Genomic DNA, 21,176 nt, shown 5'->3' with positions numbered 1-21,176 from the left:
CTGAGTGCTTTGAGAGAGTCTGCCCATCAAATAACGTTATATATCGATCTGTGTAGTTTCGTCAATATTTAGGATGTGTGTTCTGGCGTTCACATGAACATGAATATCTTTGTTGATTAACCAGACGTAGATAAACCAGCACAGCCCACACAACAATGACCGCTGGAAGGGGCATGTTCCTGAATGAAACTAGTAGCAGGCTACTACCGGTAGACACATCGACGCTGTGCGTGACGTAGATGAGCACGTTCACTACGCTAATTTGCATATAGTGGTGTCCCAATTCATAGGGAAATATCTTCACCCCAACTTCCCTTGTCGAGGAGGCTTTAATGTTGAGGGCAATCAAAACCTAGTGGAAGTTTTAAGGGGGGAGAAATGGGACGGGCCCATAGATAAATATTGAGGGATGACTCAGTGAAGTACCAAGAATATTTAAGAAAGGAAAGTGAAAGAAATCATTGTTCAACAGCATCTTTTTGCAGAAGTATTAGTTAGGAAGACTGAGGGCCCTATCTTACACTCAGACGCGACACAATTGTTTTCCTAGTTTTAAGTCAGCACATTTTAGCATTATTCCGCCAGACACCCATACTGTGTGATCCTTGCACACCCACGGGTGCATCGATTAAAAAAAGAGGTGTGGTCAGGCATATGATCACAAATTGCTATTTTGACGCCACAAAAAATGATAAAACCACTGACCAAGGATACAGTGTTCATTTTAGGACATCCTCAGACTCAGGTGTCAGACTCAGAAAAACATCGGTCATCTTCAGACAAAACAGCCTCAGCGTCAGAAAAACCTCTGTCATCTTCAGACAAAACTGCCTCAGCGTCAGAAAAACCAGACTCAGGTGTCAGACTCAGAAAAACATCTGTCATTTTCAGACAAAACTCCCTCAGCTTCAGAAAAACTTCTGTCATCTTCAGACAAAACTGCCTCAGCGTAAGAAAAACCTCTGTCATCCTTAGATAAAACTGCTTCAAACCAAACTGCCTCAGAAAAAGTGTCAGGTCTCAGAAAATCAGGTCTCAGAAAAAATGCTGTCAGAAAAAGTGGAGTCAGGTCTCAGAAAATCAGGTCTCAGAAAAAACGCTGTCAGAAAAAACAGAGTCAGACGAAAAAGTCTCAAATTAAAAGTTATTGTGGGGACAGAAGAAGACGACGGATACAGAACGGTGAGTTTAATATTATGCTTAATAACGCTATTCTGTCACTGGCAAGGTAGGAATTTCCGGCGGCCACGACGGCCGTGGGGAGCCCCTTGTTGGCCGCGGAAGCCCCTTTGAAAATCATAGGTTTACAGGCCACGGTGGCCTTGGTGCCCCTTCTTTCAATATTCTGCTTTGTGTCCTACTAATAGCGATTTTTATTTAGCCTGCGGCCTGTCAAAATAATCTTAGCATTCACAGCTAATTAATTTAGTCTTTTACGCAGTGGAGAAAGTGACATCGCAAGAAAGCGCCCAAATTCACCCATTCTTCTCAGTTGAACTACTCGAAGTAGCCTATTCATCACACAGACATCACAAGTGATGTCACATGAAAGAGCTTTTTCTCAGCTTTTAAACGATGTTAGCCGATAATTGCTGTGTTGAACGGTTCGCTTTAGAGAAAAGTAAATAATATAATTCAATTTAATCATACATTCTACTGAAGGTTTTGCGTCCATGATCTCCCTACCCATTCATCTCGGTGGAATACTTTACTTAACCCTTCTTTTTTAACACATGACAAACCACATATCAGAATAAACAGCAGACCTTACCGAACATAAAGGTGTAAAGCAGTCCCCTGTACAGTTAGCCGTTCCAGAGTAATCCAGTTTTGAATTTGCAGTAAATTTCGACATGCATTGATGTCTCCAAATTTGGGCTTTAAGTTTTACAATGTGTTTAAATTGTTCCACACGATTTCATAACGGGCCAAATACAAAATAAATGTTACAAATATCGCCTAGATATTGGTAAATCAGAGGACAGCTGACTAAGAGTTTATGAAAGTAGCCTGATCACAAAATGCTAAGCATGCATCTAGGCTATTTGAGTTTCTTAAAGATGAGCTGTGCTTAAATTTAAATTGTTCAATACATGATTTCATAGCAGGCCAAATATAAAATAAATGTTATATATAGACTAGATATCTGTTTTTATTAGATGATCAGATGATTCACAGTTATATGTAATATGTCATGTTTCATGTTTTTGTTATGTTTCATACAATGATGCAGGTCTACTGCAGTGAATAGGCTAAATACAACTTTGATCATTTTTATAGCCTACTACTGTATAGTTAACTTTGGCCTTGGTGCCCATGTGGCCTTTGTGCCCCCCACCAAATATGCCCAACTGAAGGCCAAGTGGCCTTGCCCCCAGAATGGTGAAATTCCAAGCCTGGTCACTGGCATGTTATATTTGGTGCTTGGTTAGATGTAGAAATTATAAGTAAAGGTAGAAAGTGATCCAATGGTATACACATTGTAGGAAATCCATGGATGTAACTTAGCTAACCTCACTTTCGCTAGTAACATTAGCAACTGCTGTAAGGCACATTCCGAGTAAGCTACGCACTACATACAGCAAAATAATTTGTTTTTAGAGGGATTACGGGTACATTCAATGAGCTAGGGAAAAGTGGGTTAAACATTTTTCCACCACGAAAAGTCCAGAACGACACCTGGACCATTATTTCTTACTTTTGCTAACCGTTTCCCAGTTGTACACTACCTACCAGTAAGAAACCTGCATCATTATCATCACATCATTATTCCCAAACCCCCATAAAGACAAATGTGCTATGTCATGATGTAATACCATATAATGCCATTATGATAATACATGAAATAGCAGGTACCAACAACAAGGCACATTTCTCTAAATAAGTTAAGATAACATCTCATATCAAATGAATTCAACAACGCTGCAGTTATTGTCCCCTGGGGATTACATTTCAAGTACCTGTCTATCTTTATGTCTGTCTATTATTGTTGTGCAATGACAATGACAACTGCTAACGTTTTATAATGGTATTATATGGTATTACATCATGGCATAGCACATTTGTCTTTATTTAATACTTAATACTTTTCTGAGACCTGACTCCACTTTTTCTGACAGCGTTTTTTCTGAGACCTGACTCCACTTTTTCTGACAGCGTTTTTTCTGAGACCTGACTCCTTAGAGATGTTTTTCTGAGGCAGTTTGGTTTGAAGCAGTTTTATCTGAGGATGACAGAGGTTTTTCTTACGCTGAGGCAGTTTTGTCTGAAGATGACAGAAGTTTTTCTGAAGCTGAGGCAGTTTTGTCTGAAAATGACAGATGTTTTTTTGAGTCTGACACCTGAGTCTGGTTTTTCTGACGCTGAGGCAGTTTTGTCTGAAGATGACAGAGGTTTTTCTGACGCTGATGCAGTTTTGTCTGAAGATGACAGAGGTTTTTCTGACGCTGAGGCAGTTTTGTCTGAAGATGACCGATGTTTTTCTGAGTCTGACACCTGAGTCTGAGGATGTCCTAAAATGAACACCGTACAAGGAACGTGGTCTAAAGTTAAATGGGCCTTATTTCCGTTATTTTGAGGGTGCACTGTCAGGAATCTAACAGCCTGGTAGTAAGACCTAAGCCAGTGTTTCTTAAACTGGGCCTCCAATGCCAGTTCTACAACATTTTCCAAAATGATACCAAATTTCATTGGCTGGAGAGAAGGGGGTCTCGAGACTTGGCCAATATGTTTTGGGGGTCGGCAGATAAAACGTTTAAGAACCACTGACCTAAGCAACGAGTCCATGGCAACGCAATTCAAAGACTGTGCTGGTGTGCTTGGATGAATGTCCTTAGCATTTTTAACATTCATTGGAATGTTATTGGGGTGTTAGGAAGCAAAGTACATGAGCGTTCTAAAGTGTTCTAAAAACGTACTGTTTACCATGTTGTTAGTCGCTTTGGTTAAAAAGCGTCAGCCAAATGTAATGTAATGTAATGTAATGAGCGTAGACAGTACACAGACACAAACATACTCCATACACCTGGGGATGCTGGTTTGCCTGTATAATCTGTGTTGTGTTGGACCACGTGGCTCAGCCTGTCACTCGTCCGGACAAACAGCAGCACCTCGGATAAGGAGTCGAGCATGCTAGCAATAGCAAAGCAAATAATAAAAGCCTAGGCTGCAACACTACTCTATAGGTGTCTGCAGGGAGGTTTACCAACATACTGCACACCTACCGTTACACTCCTAAAGCCTCCTAAACCTCACTCCTGATCCGGGTCATGGTCCAGGATTCCTACACAGTGGACCACCCCTACACCCTCGTTTTGTTTTCGTTGTTGTTGAACCTAGTCTTACATTTAAAAAACAAAAACTGAACTGCGGATTTGCTTAACTACTTGGGGTGTCTGACCGAGTTTAGGCTGGCTATGACGAGGCAAACCAGCCTCGCCTGGTTTCAAGCATTCCAACAATAGTTCCATACATACGTTCACATTTTGTTTTGCACACTTTCACATTTGTGTGAGCACCTAGTAGGGGTAAGTGTTGATTTTTGATTGAAGTTTTTTATCTTCAAAAAGAGTAAGAGAGTCTGCCTTCAGCAGATCATTTCTGCAGAAATGTGTTTGCTCATCCATATGGTGGTACTGTGCCATGGTACATGCAGTACTTGCTTTTAGGGAATGGAAGATGGCACTCTTATTGTTTTTCTTCTGATTGGTTATGGCATACCTTCCAACATTTAGCTTTTAAAAACTGGGTTTTGGATTGCCAGGTTTTATGACAACAGGTTTGAAAATGAAAGTAAGTCATTCTGTTGGCTATGTGTGGTGCATATTATACCAAATTTGGCAACCCGGGAAATGTCAGACTAACAGAAAAAATTAATGGATCCGTGAATTTAAAATTAAGTTTGATGGTCATGCAATTTTTCCGGGAGAAAAAACAAAACGGGTGGCCGCCGGGAGATGACCTTGAAATATGTTGTTGGCAGGTATGGGTTATACCTAACAAACATTCATGCTTAATGGGATACTCCAGCGTAAAAACAATCAAAACAAAATAGCCTTACACTTAACTGAACAGATAAACCGAAGTATTGCAAACTTAAACCCTAGGTCATTTTTACTTTCAATTAAGGGGCGAGGGACATATCCTTTTGAACCATGCACCTGGCGTCTGATCACTTATTCTGCTGTGTCAAACTAGGAAAACTGAACTAGACACTCCCTACACCTGAACCATATGCTTCAGATCATGCGTCTTAGATTGTCAAAAAAGGGCCCTGAAGGTAACAAATTGAACACTAAAATGAGATCTGGAGGTTATATGTGTTCTTTGAGCAACATGTTAGATACTTTTTAAATGTGACAATTTTTGAACACTTAATAAATCTTTCTTGAAGGATAATAAAACCAAGCATACATTTTCTATCTTGCATCCCAAACTATCCATCAGCTGTTCAGTGAAATATTAAACAGATTTCTTTAAAAAAATATATATATGTCTGTTATGTGCTAGCTGCATTATGTGCAACATTTGAGACTTATTTGTCATTTTTTATCAACACAAAATACTGACAGTTTGATGTAGTAGTCACTACCGAAACACTACCGTCACTACTGAACATCTGCTGTCACAACCGAAACACAGGATGTTTTGTTAAAAAAAGAGTATATCTAATCATCTGACAAGATAACATGGTGGTGTTTGATTAAATATATATTTTTAGTAATACATCCTTAAATTTGAAAACGTTATAATCAACTTTATGCGTTTTACAAAGAAATATATTTTTTTTAAATGCAATTAATCTCATAAATGACACTTATTTTGTGTTAAAAAATATTATCAGTTGAATCATGGAAATGCTTTAAGAAAATTAAAAAATATATATTTAGATAGATAGATAGATACTTTATTGATATTATGAATTCAAGAAGAAATTTAGAAGGTATATGTAAAGAAATTCCTAATAGGTTATCACAAAACTTCTTATTTTGTTAATTGTTATTGTGTTTCGGTAGTGACAAATTTTGGGAGAAGGAAAACATTCCAAAACTGTATAAAAAGACACTATGAAATTAAAATGTCCAATTATTAGAAATGTGTACCTTAGATGTTATACAATGAGTGTGAATTAAAAGTTTTGGGGAAAAAAGACACTTTTTTCCAAATGTTTCAACCTCTGAATTTGCACGAATTCGGTAGAATGGCCCATCTATGAAATACTTTTCATTCAAAGAACCCCTTATGTGTTGATATTAACATAACTGAACTCAAAGATTGATTGTGTATTCACATTTTGTGAATAGTCTGCTGTTTTCATGAATTGAGAAACCTTTAATTGTTTTGGTTTTTAAAAGGCACGCATGATCATTAAGTCATGCAAAATTTTCATATTTATCTCAGAGTGGGTCTGATAAGCGACTCTCGTTTTTTTCACGTCATTATACTGAGTAACTCAGCTTGCTCCCATCAGGATGCCTGGCCATGTATGTGTACTGTCTATATTCTTTGCATGAATTTTTGTATTGTGCATGTTTTCTTTTTTCAGGTTTATTTGTATTTCAAGAAAAAGGAGGAGGATCTGGACAACAACTTATTTGTGCAAAGAACAGCAAAGTGTATTTTCCTCTTGGTGATTTCTCTACACTGTTGCTCTGGGTGTTTGTATTTTGCAGGATGCACAAAGAATCGGTAAGACTCTGAACTCTATGGCACCATGCTATGTGATAACTTTGTGAACACTGACATTGTGTGCTGATATTACATCATTTAGACATCCTATCTGTGGTTTGCTTAAAATGAGGGAGAGCTGGGAGGATAGAATTTAATCTAATTAAACATAATTACAGAAAGCATAATCTAATTAAACATAATTACAGAAAAGCATAATCACGATTGAAAGCCATTATTCTGTGTTGCATTAATCCCATACATGTCGCTTGGCCGTCCTTTTCAACTGACATCACTATAAAATCCCATAAAACCGGACAAAAATCAGCTTCTCCCAATGCATTTCTATTGAGCCGTAAATTGAAGCTGTCGGAGTGTGTCTGCCTGCGTGGAGCTACTGAACTGCTATTGGCTCATCTGCGTTCGATGGGCGGGGCTTGCGATCGGTCAATTCTGATTTTCGAAGTCTTCTGAAGTTTCTTTTTGGCTTAGATTTGGATATGGAAATGATTAAATGCAGTTTTGTTTTTCTTATAATAATTCCATAATATGGGTATTATTTCAAACATGAATTACCCACAAGCACAGAAATATGTAAATAAATAACGTAATTTGTAGCATGTTAAATAGCTCAATATTGTGTGAACTATACAATAAATATAAACCTATATTATGGCAAAGTTTGGTTTTACTTCTGCTGTTACAACAATTAGACATTCAGTAAGTGTTTGATCATGTCATTGAGCATTGTCTAAAATCTAGAGCCTATTCCGAGGGTGTCAAGTTAATCAAATTTTCTGTGGGCCCATAAATACGGAAATATATAGGGAAGTCAGGGAAGTCTTTATTTGTGTATGGAACATTTCTATTATGAGGTAAAACCTTGGTGTCTGGTCTGGTCCAACATTAGCCAGTGTTTATTTTTTTTAAACTGTCTAACTTGCATTATACACTAGGGGCACAGGCTGTGCACCAAAATATAACAAACCACGTTCCAGTCAATCACAGACAAGATAGGAAACCTATGGAGCAGCATCGAAGTGGGGAGCAAAAAGGGCTTATATTATACTTACTAAATCTTTAAACAAACGTGAATAAAATGCACAAAATAAGGTTGGTGTAAGAGTTATCTGTGTGTTAATGGGATTTAGGTGACCATTATATTACTATTTTTTACTCTTTACAGTTTACTAACAAGGGTGTCACGAATGTAGTCACAGTCAAGCTGCCTGTCGCTGACTAGAACTAAGTTCGGCAAGCTTAACTTTATATGTCATAACATCAACTAAACATAAGTCACACCTTAATTCTATCATTTGTAATACGAACGTATTTCCTATAACTAGGTGAGATAATTATGTTATTTCGAAGTTCCACAGTTAGCTAGCAAGCTAACCGTTTTATATTGGAGATTATCATTGGAGTTAGCTACATATTGGGGTATTGGAAACGAATTAGGTTGGTAATGTACATAGTTTAGACATCAGTCAGTCACATATATCCCTTCGGAATTATTGGCACCTTTGGTAAAGTTGACTAAAAACAGGTATACAAAATAATCCGTTGGTGATTTATTGTAATCTCACAATGAAAACAATGAGGAAAAATCCACCCTTGAAGGGAAGCAAATTTATTCTGAGAAAAAGGAAAATCTCATAAAGAAATAAATATTTTTAACAAAACAGAAGCATTTTCCTATCTAATTTCAACTTATTTAAGTTAATCAGAGTGTCTTTGAACTTTCAGAAGTAGTTCATGACTTTCTTTTTCACTAAGGTATGAAAATAAAGTGACAATCATTTTTCAACATTGGAAAGATGAGAATACACTAAATCTAAATAAAAACTAAGCGTGTTGACATTTGTAAGTCATGGGATGTCTATAAAAACTAGGTACTTTGTTGAAAATGCCTATATTTACAGTTAAAACAATGATTAACAGGTTGTAATCCACTGGAAATGTGACAAACATGATTGGACAAAGACCCATGGTTATCTTGCCCCCACGCACATAGGCAAAAAAATTCCATAAGAACCACTGTTTGAAAGTTACAGAAAAAGGTATAATTTTGGGGTCACCAAGTCCCCCAAAAAATCTTCAAAAGTGACCTCACTGCTAATAGATTATTTAGAGGGCATGCCAGGTAAAGGCCTGTCCAGTCATTTAATTACCAATGTAAACGGCAGGAGTTACTGAATGGTACAGTGACTTTGTCTGGAAGCGTGGTCTATTGTCAGATGAAATGAAAATTGCGCTCTTTAGCTAGAAACAGTTTGGGCTCTATCTTGCGTCCCAGCGCAATTGACTTTGTATACTCGTGCTTTTGTCTTTCCTATTTTGCAGTCAGCGCATATTGGAATTTTCCCTCCACAGGTACAGTGGGCATCGCTTTCAAATGGCCACTTCGGTTGCGCATTACGAGGCGTGAAGCTTTAGTACCACTTTCAGCCACTGTGCGTCGCTCTGTCAGTAGCCTGACTGCCGCCCCTTCTGAAAAAGCAGGAGGCTCTCTTTAAACATAATTGTTGCCGAGAGAAATCCCAGCCTACGAATTCAATAACAAAATAAATCATGCATAATTAAACATTACCTCGATTAAGGCTACTTGGGGATGGCTTAAGGCTTGACTACACGGTGGTAACGAAAATCGAAATCTGCTTTTGATAGCCTATCTTCTACCTGCTTCACAAAACGAAAAAATATCTTAATTTGCTGTGTACGTTATTGTCAGTGTTGGGGGTAACGCAACTACGCAAATCAAAACTGTGTCTTGTGTGATAATTGACCCAGTAGAGAAATAACTGTTCAGAAATATAGCTGCAAGCAGCAATGTGGGGGCCAAGCAGGCAGTTCAGCAGTCCAGATTTGCCATGCAACTCAATGCCGTGGCATCAGGCATATAGCATTAAGCAGTCACAAGTTCCATGTCAAACAACCCAAGATTGGCTGAGTTACAAGGTCAAGTTTCACATCAAAACATAACTGATTTTGTGTGGCTGAACCAGGGCTGAGTGTCGCCGCCCCCTCACCCAGCCAACCCACCGCCGCAATCGCCCCTGCCCGTCCCCCCCCCCACCCTTGCACGACGCATTAGAATTAACTGGATGGAACTCGCTGTCAACAGTTTCACATCAAAAATAAAAGATCGATTGAGATATGATCATGCTTGCTGTGATTTCAATGCCCCAATAGAGGTCAAAGGTCACCAAATTATTTGTGCATCATCAGACGGTTCTATGGGCTGCCATTGACCTCCATTGCAGAATAATGCAGCAACTACAGGCCAAAATACATTTTTGCCAATTACAGAGCCCCCTAGAGGTCAAAGGTCACCAAATTTCTTGAGCGTCCTCCTGGTGGGTCCTGAGGATCATGTACTAAGTTTGGTTTTGATACATGAAAGCGTTGCTGAGATATGAGCTCACTTCCTGTTTGGCGATTGGCTGTTACAGGCGAACGCTTCTGTCAATTGTTCCAGAAAAAAATACACTGATAAGGCATGGTCTGAAGATGGTCTCTGCCAATTTTGGTGAGGATCAGCTGAAATTTGTGACTTGCGAATACTTATTCATGTTTTTGATTAAATCCAATATGGCGACCAAATCAATTACGATGACATCACAAGTTGGCTTGGGTCGGCCTAAGGACCTTCCACAGTATTGTCAGACACAACTAGTGCGTTTTAATTCTAAGCACAACAGCAGCTACAGGCCAATAGGCATATTTCTTAATTACAGCGCCCCCTAGAGGTCAAAGGTCACCAGATTTTTTGAGTGGTTATAAGTCCATGTACTAAGTTTGGTTATGACAGATGAAAGGGTTGCTGAGATATGAGCTCACTTCCTGTTTGGTGGCTTCGCCGCATATTTCGTTTGGCTGTTACGGGCAAACAGTTTTAGTTCCGAAGATGAAAATTGATAACTTTTGTGCGGCTTGGTCTGAAGGTGTTATGTGCTAAGTTTCGCGGAAAATCGAAAAACTATGTGAGGGCGGAAACTTTTTAAAGGTTTTTGACAAAATCCAAAATGGCGGAAAATCCATCATGGCGGAAATTGACGTCATAGGGTGCGTTGGACTCGGCTTGGTCCAAGGATTCCAAAGATACCTCATTTTTGGCAATTGGGCATACGAGTCAAAAAGTTACGCATGCGGAACGCACGCCCAAATTTGGCCTGTTGGTGGCGCTAGAGCGCTGGAGGTGCCGGCATGAAACTTGGTGCAATTAATTATTGGCCTGTCCCCAATCAGTGTACCAAATTTCACAACTTTTCACCAGTCGGTTCTATAGGCTGCCATAGACTTCAATGGCGGAAGCGTATTAATAATAGGGAAGAAAAGATAGAATCACTAAGGGTTGCCCTGCAGCTTCGCTGCTTGGCCCCCAATAATAAAAAAACATAGAATCACTAAAGGTTGCCTCGCAGCTTCGCTGCTTGGCCCCCAATTAATCTGTAGCTGCAAAACAATGTTGTTGGCGATTTAATACTATCTAGCAGCGTTTTTAACAGGCTAGACAACTATGACCCACGTTAATTTGCCCTACTTGACTGCAATGTAGTCAATTGACTGCTTGACATGTCATTTTTATCTTTCTGTACAATAAACAAATACATCTGCTTTATGCCGCAGAATTACATTTACATTTGGCTGACTTCTGCAGACGAGCCAATTCCCTCCCCATATTCCAAGATTAAGATAGTAGATACAAAAAGTACTTCATACTATCATAAAAATTTGTTAAAATGAATAGCTATTTGCAATTTGACAAAACACTGGTCCTCATTTTGCGAATGCGAGGACAATATGAGCCTGTTGCATTTAGTTAGATGTCCGAGTCACGCATAATGTTTGAAAACCACTGGCTCGTAATTACAATAATTTAACACACGACAGTTGGAAAGCCTACTTCATCATGTCCCCATGCCTACATTTTTGTGAGTAGCATAGAGATCGTTAAAAACAATAAAGTATCTTTGGGAAGACAGAGTGGAAGTGGCCAATGAGCTGAAGAGAGCTAAATATACTGAAATAGCAGAGGAGGCAGCCAAGCGAGGTTGGAGTGCACGATTAAGGTCTATTGAAATCGGTGCACGTGGGTTTGTGGCCGGATCTGCTATTGGCTTGCTGTCTGAATTGGGTATTTGTGGGCGAAGTCTAAGGCAGGTGGTTAGTAACATGTCTTTAGCAGCAGAACGGGCAAGCGAATGATTGTGGGTAAGGAGAAGTTACCCTTCCTGGGGCGCAAGCTAAGGTAAGCTAACTGGCTCATTTGTTTTGTGTTTGTGATGGACTGTGCCTAGGTTGATGGTACTTGGCTAAGGTTTTTTATGGTTTATGGTTAAGTCCGCATCAACGGGACGGACCCACCTAGCCAACTTAGACCATGCCTAGGTTGGTTAAGGGTATTTGGATGTTTGTTGTGGTAATATGGTGGCAGCATGGGGCGTAAGCTAACTGGCTAATTTGTTTTGTGTTTGCGATGGGGCCTAAGCTAACTGTCTAATTTGTTTTGTGTAACTTCTTTTTTTTGTGATGGGCTGTGCCTAGGTTGATGGTTGGTTGGCCAAGGTTTTTATGGCTATGGTTCAGTCCACATCAACGGGACCGACCAACCTAGCCAACCTTGACCATGCCTGGGCTGGTTAAGAGTATTTTGGGTATTGGATATTTCAATGTGGTAATATGGTGGCAGCATGGAGGGGAGTGTCTCCAGGACGCTGGTTTCACTGTTAAGCCTTCATGAGGTGTCGTGGGACTAACCTAACGAAACATCGGTGAATGAGGGTGCCCACTTGATAACCCCAATGACATGCCGCATACTATATACTGCTGTTGGATGGGCCATTTGTATTGTGTTTGTGACCATTTGTTGGCGGATTTGTGGGTAGTGTGCTTTTTTAAAGTTAAACTTGAGCAGGGGCTTCTGAATGTGTTTTTACCTTGGATTTTGGCACAAGGGATTTTAACATCTAATCCTGTGTATTAATGTAATGGCTCTCCGTTTGGGACATCGAAAACTTATATTTTTAATAGGGTAGACTACCGTCGGAGATGCTGACTTGCAAAGGCCTCGGGATAACACGTTATCTCCACTATCATCAGTCATGCCCCTTGATCAAAGTGGGGAATGAAATAAAAGTTTGAAAACCACTGGCTTAACAAGTTACCTGCAGTCCAGAACATACAGAATCTGTTGCAATATTCTGATGATATCGGCGATGATATCGGCTAATATGTTTGTTTTCCAAAGTAAGAATTTCACTTCACCATGCACCTTCGACAATGAATAGCTCATTAAACTTGTTACTGTTAAACGTAGGCCTAACTGGTATCATTACAAACATTATTCTGCGTCCTAAAACTGGCATATTGTATGGTATTGTGTCATGTAAGGTCGTTGCAAAATCTAGAGAAATGTGTGAGGTGGTCAGCGGGGGACAATTGAGACACACATTGGATTGTGTTATTACTTGAACATTCCACACTATCCACAGCTGTGGTATCAGGGGCAGGAGGATTACTGTAAGCGCAGGCTTTATATAAAATTCTTCAACAGAAGGCCTTGAATGCAGGCTTGCCCAAAATAAAGGCCTGTGGTTTGCGCAGCCTACAGTAAAGGTTAAATGACAGACCCGCCCCAATGAATAGCCTAAATGAACAAAGAGTAAGGCAAAACAAATAGCCTAGTAGCCTAATGAAACATAGGCCTATGGATTGATGCAGTGTCTTTGCAACATTATTAAATTAATCTGTCATCATATACCTAGGCTACGTTTGCAAAAAGGAGAACATTTTAATCTCAAATTTAATTTCTTTAATTTCAAAACATCGCAACAGTAAAATGCCACAAAAAGCTGTTTATGAATAGGTCTTAGTGAGTTAGGAGGGCTCTCGACTTCTTTTAAGCTGTCCCAGACTTAGGTGCTACTTTTAGGTCTAAAATGCTTCGTGAATTACTTTTAGTGAAAAAAAGTAGAAGTCCTAAAGTTAGGAGTGACACGCCCATTATAGTTGCTCCTAAATTTGCCAATTAGCTCAGTTAGGAGCTAATTTTAGCCTTAAAATTCTTTGTGAATACGGCCCCTGAATAAAAAGGCCTAGCCTAAATGAATCAAGAGTAAGACAAAACAAATAGCCTAGTAGCCTAATGAAACATACGGATTGATGTAGTATCTTTGTAACATTATGAAATTATTCTGTTACTATGCCTACGTTTGCAAAAGAGAACATTTTAATTTGATTCACAATAATGTTACATTTAATATACATGTTGACAATGAGTAGCCTAGTTTTGGTTGTTGTTGGTGGCGTTATTGCATGTTAGTTATGCCTACAATGCAAAATTGCTTCCTCACGATTGGAAGCTCCTGTAGCTGCATATTTCAAAATACGGCGAAATGCCGAAGGTTTGTGAATAGGTCTGTGAGGTGGGAAGGTGTGATTTGTTGGCCAACTTGAATCGGGTGGTCAGTTAATAGGCCTATATCGTGATAAGATTTTTCTTGCCATCTAAGGCACGAGCGCATCTGTGAGGCCAAGCCTCACCAAGTAGCCCGCTTGTTTACAACTAACATTACATTTAATTAAACTGCTTATAGGCTATGCCGAAATAGTTTCAACATTTTGAATATCAGTGTCGGGTGAATTAGGAAATGCCTTATGGCGGAAAGCTGCTTGGGATCACCCCTGTCAAGCAATAACCATACAAAAAGTTAAAAACAGATGACATGATGCGCGTCACTGATATAATGCGCAAATAATATAGCCTAGATATTCCATTATATTCGAATACATGTGTTTATTTTAGAGGGGATATTCGAACGTTATTTTTGAGCAATTTTGACAGCCCTAGTCCACTGTAGGCTACGCCAATCGTCTATTAACACCTTCCACCTAACCCCGGTGAGTGGGGGTCGCTATAATGCGTGTGAAATAGCACCAATTAGTAGCCTATGCGAAAAAGCCTTAAAATCGTTCCGGTGTTGTGTGCCTTCTGGTTTCTCCACCTACTGGTTTCCTTGCGCGTGCATGCGCTGCAGCAGTTGTGAGACATTCACAAACAAGTTGTTTTAGGCGGTTTGAAGTCTCTTTTCATACGCCATGAGCGCTCGGCTACATTACAGTCACTCGGACAAAAGACATGTAAAAAAATATATGTTTTGAAAACTAGCATTAAACTGGATTCGATCCCGCAAAAGCAACACACGCGTGACTCTCTCCATCCTGATTCCCTACTCTTTGAGCCAACTAATATGTTACGCAAATCAATTAACTATTGTAGGCTACCATTAATGAATTAATAACGTAGGCAACACCCAGGTAACATGTTGTCCAGGCTATCTGAAACAAGGGGTTGCCTCTCATCTACAATAACTGGTTACCTTGGGCTGCTACAGTCGTCACTGCACTGTGCACAGTAGGCCTATGCTACTCTTTGTGGTTGATCAACTAAAAATAAAAGATGTATTTGGTGATGACGTTATTGTAGGCCTAGTAGACCTAAATTCTGAGAAATTAAATGGTACGAGAAACGATCTACATAGCGCACCAGACCGCGATGTCTTCAAGGGTTGAATGAAGGGAGTTTGCAAAAATTAGTGCATTTTTCAAGTTAATAAACATTCTTAATTTTCGAATGTCTTTGTCAGGGAACATCTGACTTTTAAAAACCATAGGCCTGGTAGTCGCTCAGACAAGGAGTTATAAGATAAAGGCAATACCATTTGTGTCACCTAATGCAGTTCAGTGAATTTAGCAAGATACCATCAGAAGCCAACAATCATAAAGCACCTGAGGCTTCTTCTGCTCTGGGCGCATGAAGCTGTCTGCGTGTTGTAGGCTAGATTTGCGTGAGTTCTTTCTATTTGCTTTACTTTTGTGAGTTGCGACCACCTAGGCTATGTTATAGACGTTCTATGAGGTACCAGTGTTTAGCTGTGTCACAAAACAATAAGCTTTGTCAGACTACTTTTAAAATGATATTCAGGGCTATGTACATTTTAAACATTCGGGGCTGAAGACCCGACAAAGCCTTGCGTTAATTCTTCAGGTGGGAAGTGTCAGGAATTTTCATACGAGAGACGCTCTTATTGGTGGTTAGTATATGGAGTAGGGAATTGACAGCAACATATCCAATCACATTATGAGAGATGCTGAATTTAACATAAACTGCGATGTTTGATTTTAAATTAATGTAAATTTAGCCGGGACTGTAAGCTGGCACACGTGGGTGCTCGATGTTTTCAGTGGGTGCCCGAGAGACGGAGCACCCACGGTATCGGCGCCTATGACAAGCGTATCTCGCGGTTGCATCCATTACAAACAAACATGCAATGTGAACGTCTGGGATTGGGGAGAGCACTAAATGCTCTTCTGAATAAGCACAAAGTCAAGCCTTTAAATGAAAAACACTCTTTAATAATCAAAAAAATAAACACTAATGAACTTGTGACCATCAAAAATCGTTTATCGCCTGTAACTCTGTGATAACAGGACGTAACAGGAAGGCATTTGGCTGAGCAACGGAGGTTAATATGCTCTATATTTTGTCCAAATGATGTCTGTCTATCATCGTTGCACTTGGAGAAACCAGAATGTTTAATTTGTCCTGCGTTTCTTCTACGGCTGCAAACGGGATTCACTCGCCGTTGACCAAATATTTCTTTATTAGGGCAGGGCAGGGCAGGCATATTTCTGGCTATTAAATTATTTCTAAACCAGTCTGCTAAAGTCTGTAGTGAAGTCTGTGTAGGGTTTTCCAGCTCCATTTCTTTTTACGAGACACCCTGTTCACTTGAGACCTCTGCCGGTTGTTGCAGCGTCGTTGCAGCGTCACTTGAAAAATTCAAATTAAAGTTGCGTGATGCCGCGCGGACCGTGAGGGAAGCTGGCCAAGTCGAAGCACTGCCCACTGTATGTGCTGACCATAGATAGTAAAAGAAAGCAGCAAGTATGGCTACAATTTCTGTAGTTGCTGCATCCATTCATTGTTATTCTCTCTCCTGCTCAAACAAATATTGTGCGTGCATTAAGTTGATGATAACGTGTTTACAAACTCTACTTAACAGAACATAATGTAAATAGCCTACTGTCATGCAGTTAATGGGATACTGTGCAGTTGAAAGTTAGGTCAACTTGGTTGCCTGAGGGTAAGGAGCCCCTGCTTGGCCGCATGTGCTGCGCAACGCACACTTCGCTCCTCTCATCTATACATCGTAGTTCCCATTTCTGTAAACCATACATAATTTCAAAGAAAAATATTACCACTCAAGGGAAATCAGTGTGGTGTCCATTAAGATGTGAAAAAATAGGCATAAATCTAGCGTACACTTTTTCAAGAATCACGGATGTGTTGACATAAATGAAGAAATATTAGAGAACTTAAGGAGACGTGATGTTGAATTGCATGCCGATGCCATTTAACCCAAATGCCCCAGCGGCAGCACGGGAGAGTATGTTAGATTACATTGTACATTGCAAAAATATCACCATGCATTCATAACCTCGTGATTCAGTGAGAGTGATCCCAAAACATCGGCAAGTATGTCTTTGTGACAATTCTGCATTACATTTTGTCAAGAGGAAAAATCAATAGCTAACTGTTCCCAACTGAACAGTGATTATAGCACTGTGAACGCTCCTGGCTGCGCCTGGCAAATACGCCACCATAATAGCAATCAGCTATGGAACAAGCGTGCCTGTTGTTAAAGGGAATGTGAGATGACGCTTTCATTGGTTTATTGCATGTTACGCCCAAACCACACCCATGATTAATGTAGCTACTTCAGACCACCCCATTTAAGATGTGTGTCAGGCGCAACAGTCAATTATCCCGCAGGTAAAATAGCATCAGCGCCCAAGATCCACCCACAAAGTCACTTGCGTTTTGCGCAAACACACTTCCGTTTCAGACCATTAAAATAGAGCCCCTTAGGTATGTTTGGCGTACATAGAAGAACGACTATACTGAAAAGAACCCCATACCTAATGAGAATTATGGTGGAGGGGCTGTGCTATTGTGGGGCTGTTTTTATTCCCAAAGGCCTTAGGAACCTAATTACAGTGCATGGTATCATGAACACCAAGAAAAACCTGAACATTTTCAAAGGAAATTTGTCAACCTCTGCCAAGATATTAAAAGATGGTCATGATTCGGCCCCGGCTGTGGCGCGACTGGCTGGGGGACCTGCACTGTACGACGGCGACCCGGGTTCGATTCCTTTCCGGATCCCACCCCGACTTTCTCTCCCACTTGCTTCCAGTCATTCTCCACTGTCCTATCTCATTAAAAGGCATAAAAAAAGCCCCCCCCCCCAAAAAGTTGGTCATGATTGGATCATTCATGCGTCGCTAGTACATGGGGGGAGGGGCGAGCTTGCTCTGTTTTGTTTGGTATTTACTTTAAACATCAACAGAAGTGACGTCATGCAAGAACTCATAGTGCATCTTTAAGTTCTTGATTGTCCAACACACGCACACTTCAGTGAGCAGTGAAACCCATCCTCTGCATCTGACCTATCCTACGAGCTGTGAGCACACATACAGTACTAAGAGCAGGGACCAGTGCTGTGCCTGGGAAGCAGTTATGACAACCTACTGTATATGTGGCCACAGCACTCATGTTCTCTGTGCTTAATTCCCTTTTTTGTCTTTGAAAACACACTGGATTAAACCCATGTTTCATTTGGGTATATAGCTATAAATGTAATAGTTGTTGAAGAGAACAAAAAAGAAGTCTTTGAACATCTTTGGGTAAACATCTAGTCTACTACTAGCCAGCTACTTGCTATAATGAACATTAACTGATTGGAAGAACTGGTCATTTGAACTGATTGAAAGAACTGCTGATTGAACTGATTGAAAGTGCTCCTAGAAGACCTAGGCTGGTAGTGGTGGATGCCTGAGATGGAGGACAGCATTCTGTAAAAGAACAGAAAAACAATATTTAGAGAAGAAATTCAAACAAAATGGAACATTTTGGAAAATGTTTACATTTATAGTCATAAACACTGTAATTTAACATGCATACATTCCATAGTAGTATAGTAGTTTTATTAAAGCCCGGGTTGCAGGTTAACCACCACTGTCAATTAATGGGTACATAAAGCACTCAAGATATGTATATCATTTTTAAAAATGTCTCCAAATGGTGTTAAATGACAGTTTTCGTCGTTTTTGGTATTAGCAGAGTTTTTAAATGCAATTTGGTGAAGACATAACGCTGGGGGTTACATGATCTGCACTTCATTCATTTCAATGCATACCAATGGACATCGCGGTTACACTTTCAACATAAAGTTTGTATATTTACACTTACAATAACATTGTCTGATTTCAATTTAGTATTTTTTTCTGATTTTCGGGAGGTCTAGTTTTGGAGGCTATGTTTTACATTCATTTCTATGGGAAACGGTCGTGGTTACACGTTCAACATAAAGTTTGTATATTTACACTTTGAATTTCGTTACAGCATTTATATCACAACTACCCTATGGTCTAACAAAGATAACAACGTCTTCCGATTTTAGTTTAATGCAATTTTCTGAATTTGAGAAGCCTCGTTACGAGGCTACATACAATGCGCCTATTCAGTTCAATGCATTCCTGTTTAGCCTAACGTTACTGTCAGTGAACAGCATGAGCTAAAATCAACATTTTTTTTATATCTTGTGATCGTGATCATGTCGTTACTTCAGATAAGTAGGCTACCGGGTAAACTTAGTCCAAAAATCTAGAAATATAAAGCATCATGATAGCTATGGGCTAACTTTCCAGTCTCACCTGTGAGAGCCCCCTGTCGTCGCAAACTTAGCCGCCGCAAGTAGGCTGGTAGGCTCGTGTCTTCTCATGATTGATTGTCATTGACACAGTCAGGGTACCGCTTACCAAGAGAGGGAGATATTAAGGGCATGTCACAGTTTGGCAAGTGCTTGTGTGGGCTGTGCCGTCCTATGGAAACTGCGGTGGAAAGCGGTTGTAACGCTAGGGAAGCGAGTGCGTTTTGGTCGCTGGTCGAGGAGCTCACCCCGCGACCAGCAGATGTGACGTGATCTCTAACTGATCTATCTAGCTTTCTATCTACCTGTTTATATATATATATATATATATATATATATATATATATATATATATATATATATATAGGCTATCTATATATATGTATCTATAATCTGTGCTATATACTGCTGAACACTCCCTTATTCGTCTCTGACCGGTTTTGGTCTGTAACCTCCCCAAGGTGACGTAATGCAATGCATTATGGGGGAAAGGAGAATCATTGCAAATCGCTGTAAAATAGTACCTACTTTTTCGTATTATATTCTGGTTTGTGATACCCAACAACATCAAATACAATGGATAACAGTTTAAATGTTTATTACCAACAAGCAAATTGTGCAAATTCGTTGGAAAATTAACCCTGCAACACGGCCTTTAAGTGGTATGAAAGAGGGAAAATGCATATCAACATGAACATACTAGATAGCCTACTATAATAAGCAAACAACATCTCACCAGTGTTTTACACAAGCTTTGTGTGGTACATCTCAAAGCAGTCAGTGGGGCACAGAGCTGTGCTGATTGGCTTGGTAGTATGACTTGTGAGGGTGCACATTACTATAATATTTTGATAATGCACCCTTAAAATGACAATGAAATGTTGCATTGTTGGCTCTATATCAGGTTTTTGTTGATCAATCGTAAGGGCTGCCACTAACAACAAATGTTCTAGCGATTAATCCATAGACTATTTTATTGATAAGTCGATCAATTTAAACTATTCATTTTCCATTTTCCTCAAAACAAATGAAATGTAAGTTCCTTTCATTTTAATCACTGCAGCCCATTGAGGCAGCAATTGCAATAACATAGCCTAGCCTAGCCTAGCCTAGCCTAACATTGCATAAATTAATTTAGAGTAAGCTCTGATTTTAGTACATGCACAAACACAGTACTGTACTGTACTACAGTAGTTAAATGATAGATAAGCGGGTGCTGTGAGCTCTTCACATTTGCTGCTCATCAACAAAGTTTTTTGACACACACACAGGCACAAAAGTATTAGCAACCTTGACTGAGCCTATTACTCTGGATGTTGTAGAGTTTTCTGAAACATTTATTCTGATTTTGCTGATACATACCTATCCCTTTTTGTCCTTTCCAGGTGTGATGAAAATTCATGGGCATTGAATGTTGGTCTGAAAAAAAAATCATTCAAATTTTTATCATTACATGATTACTGTATATTGGGCAACTACAACAATGACAAACGTTGGTGAGTATAGGTATCTGATTGACTTGTGCCATTTTAGTCTGGATGGTATGTGCCAAATTTCCTATGTTTTGGTGTCAAGGATTATAATTATGCCACATATGACATGTCATAAATGCCTTGTGGTTGCCATGGCGACCATTTGTACTCTGCACCATACACAAATTATGCGTTTTGCATCATATCTCCTGGACCAAACATGGTAATGAAGAAAAGGTGATATGTACCCATTAGGGATGTC

The 21,176-nt window shown here is 39.7% G+C and overlaps 1 protein-coding gene across 1 annotated transcript in view; it reads left to right on the top strand.

The window, feature by feature from the left end:
• The window catches only part of LOC125310257 (cyclic nucleotide-gated olfactory channel-like), a 187,679-nt gene that overhangs the window by 142,591 nt on the left and 23,912 nt on the right, over positions 1 to 21,176 (top strand). Inside the window, exons 17-18 of the mRNA XM_048267491.1 lie at positions 6,545 to 6,687; positions 20,828 to 20,938. Of these exons, the coding sequence (XP_048123448.1) occupies positions 6,545 to 6,687; positions 20,828 to 20,938 (254 nt within the window). The remainder of the gene's footprint in view (positions 1 to 6,544; positions 6,688 to 20,827; positions 20,939 to 21,176) is intronic.

Source organism: Alosa alosa, chromosome 2 (genome assembly GCF_017589495.1).
Source record: "Alosa alosa isolate M-15738 ecotype Scorff River chromosome 2, AALO_Geno_1.1, whole genome shotgun sequence".
NCBI classification, from domain to species: Eukaryota; Metazoa; Chordata; class Actinopteri; order Clupeiformes; family Clupeidae; genus Alosa; species Alosa alosa.
Note: the sequence above shows the minus strand (reverse complement) of the source record. Positions and strands in the feature narration are given on the sequence as shown.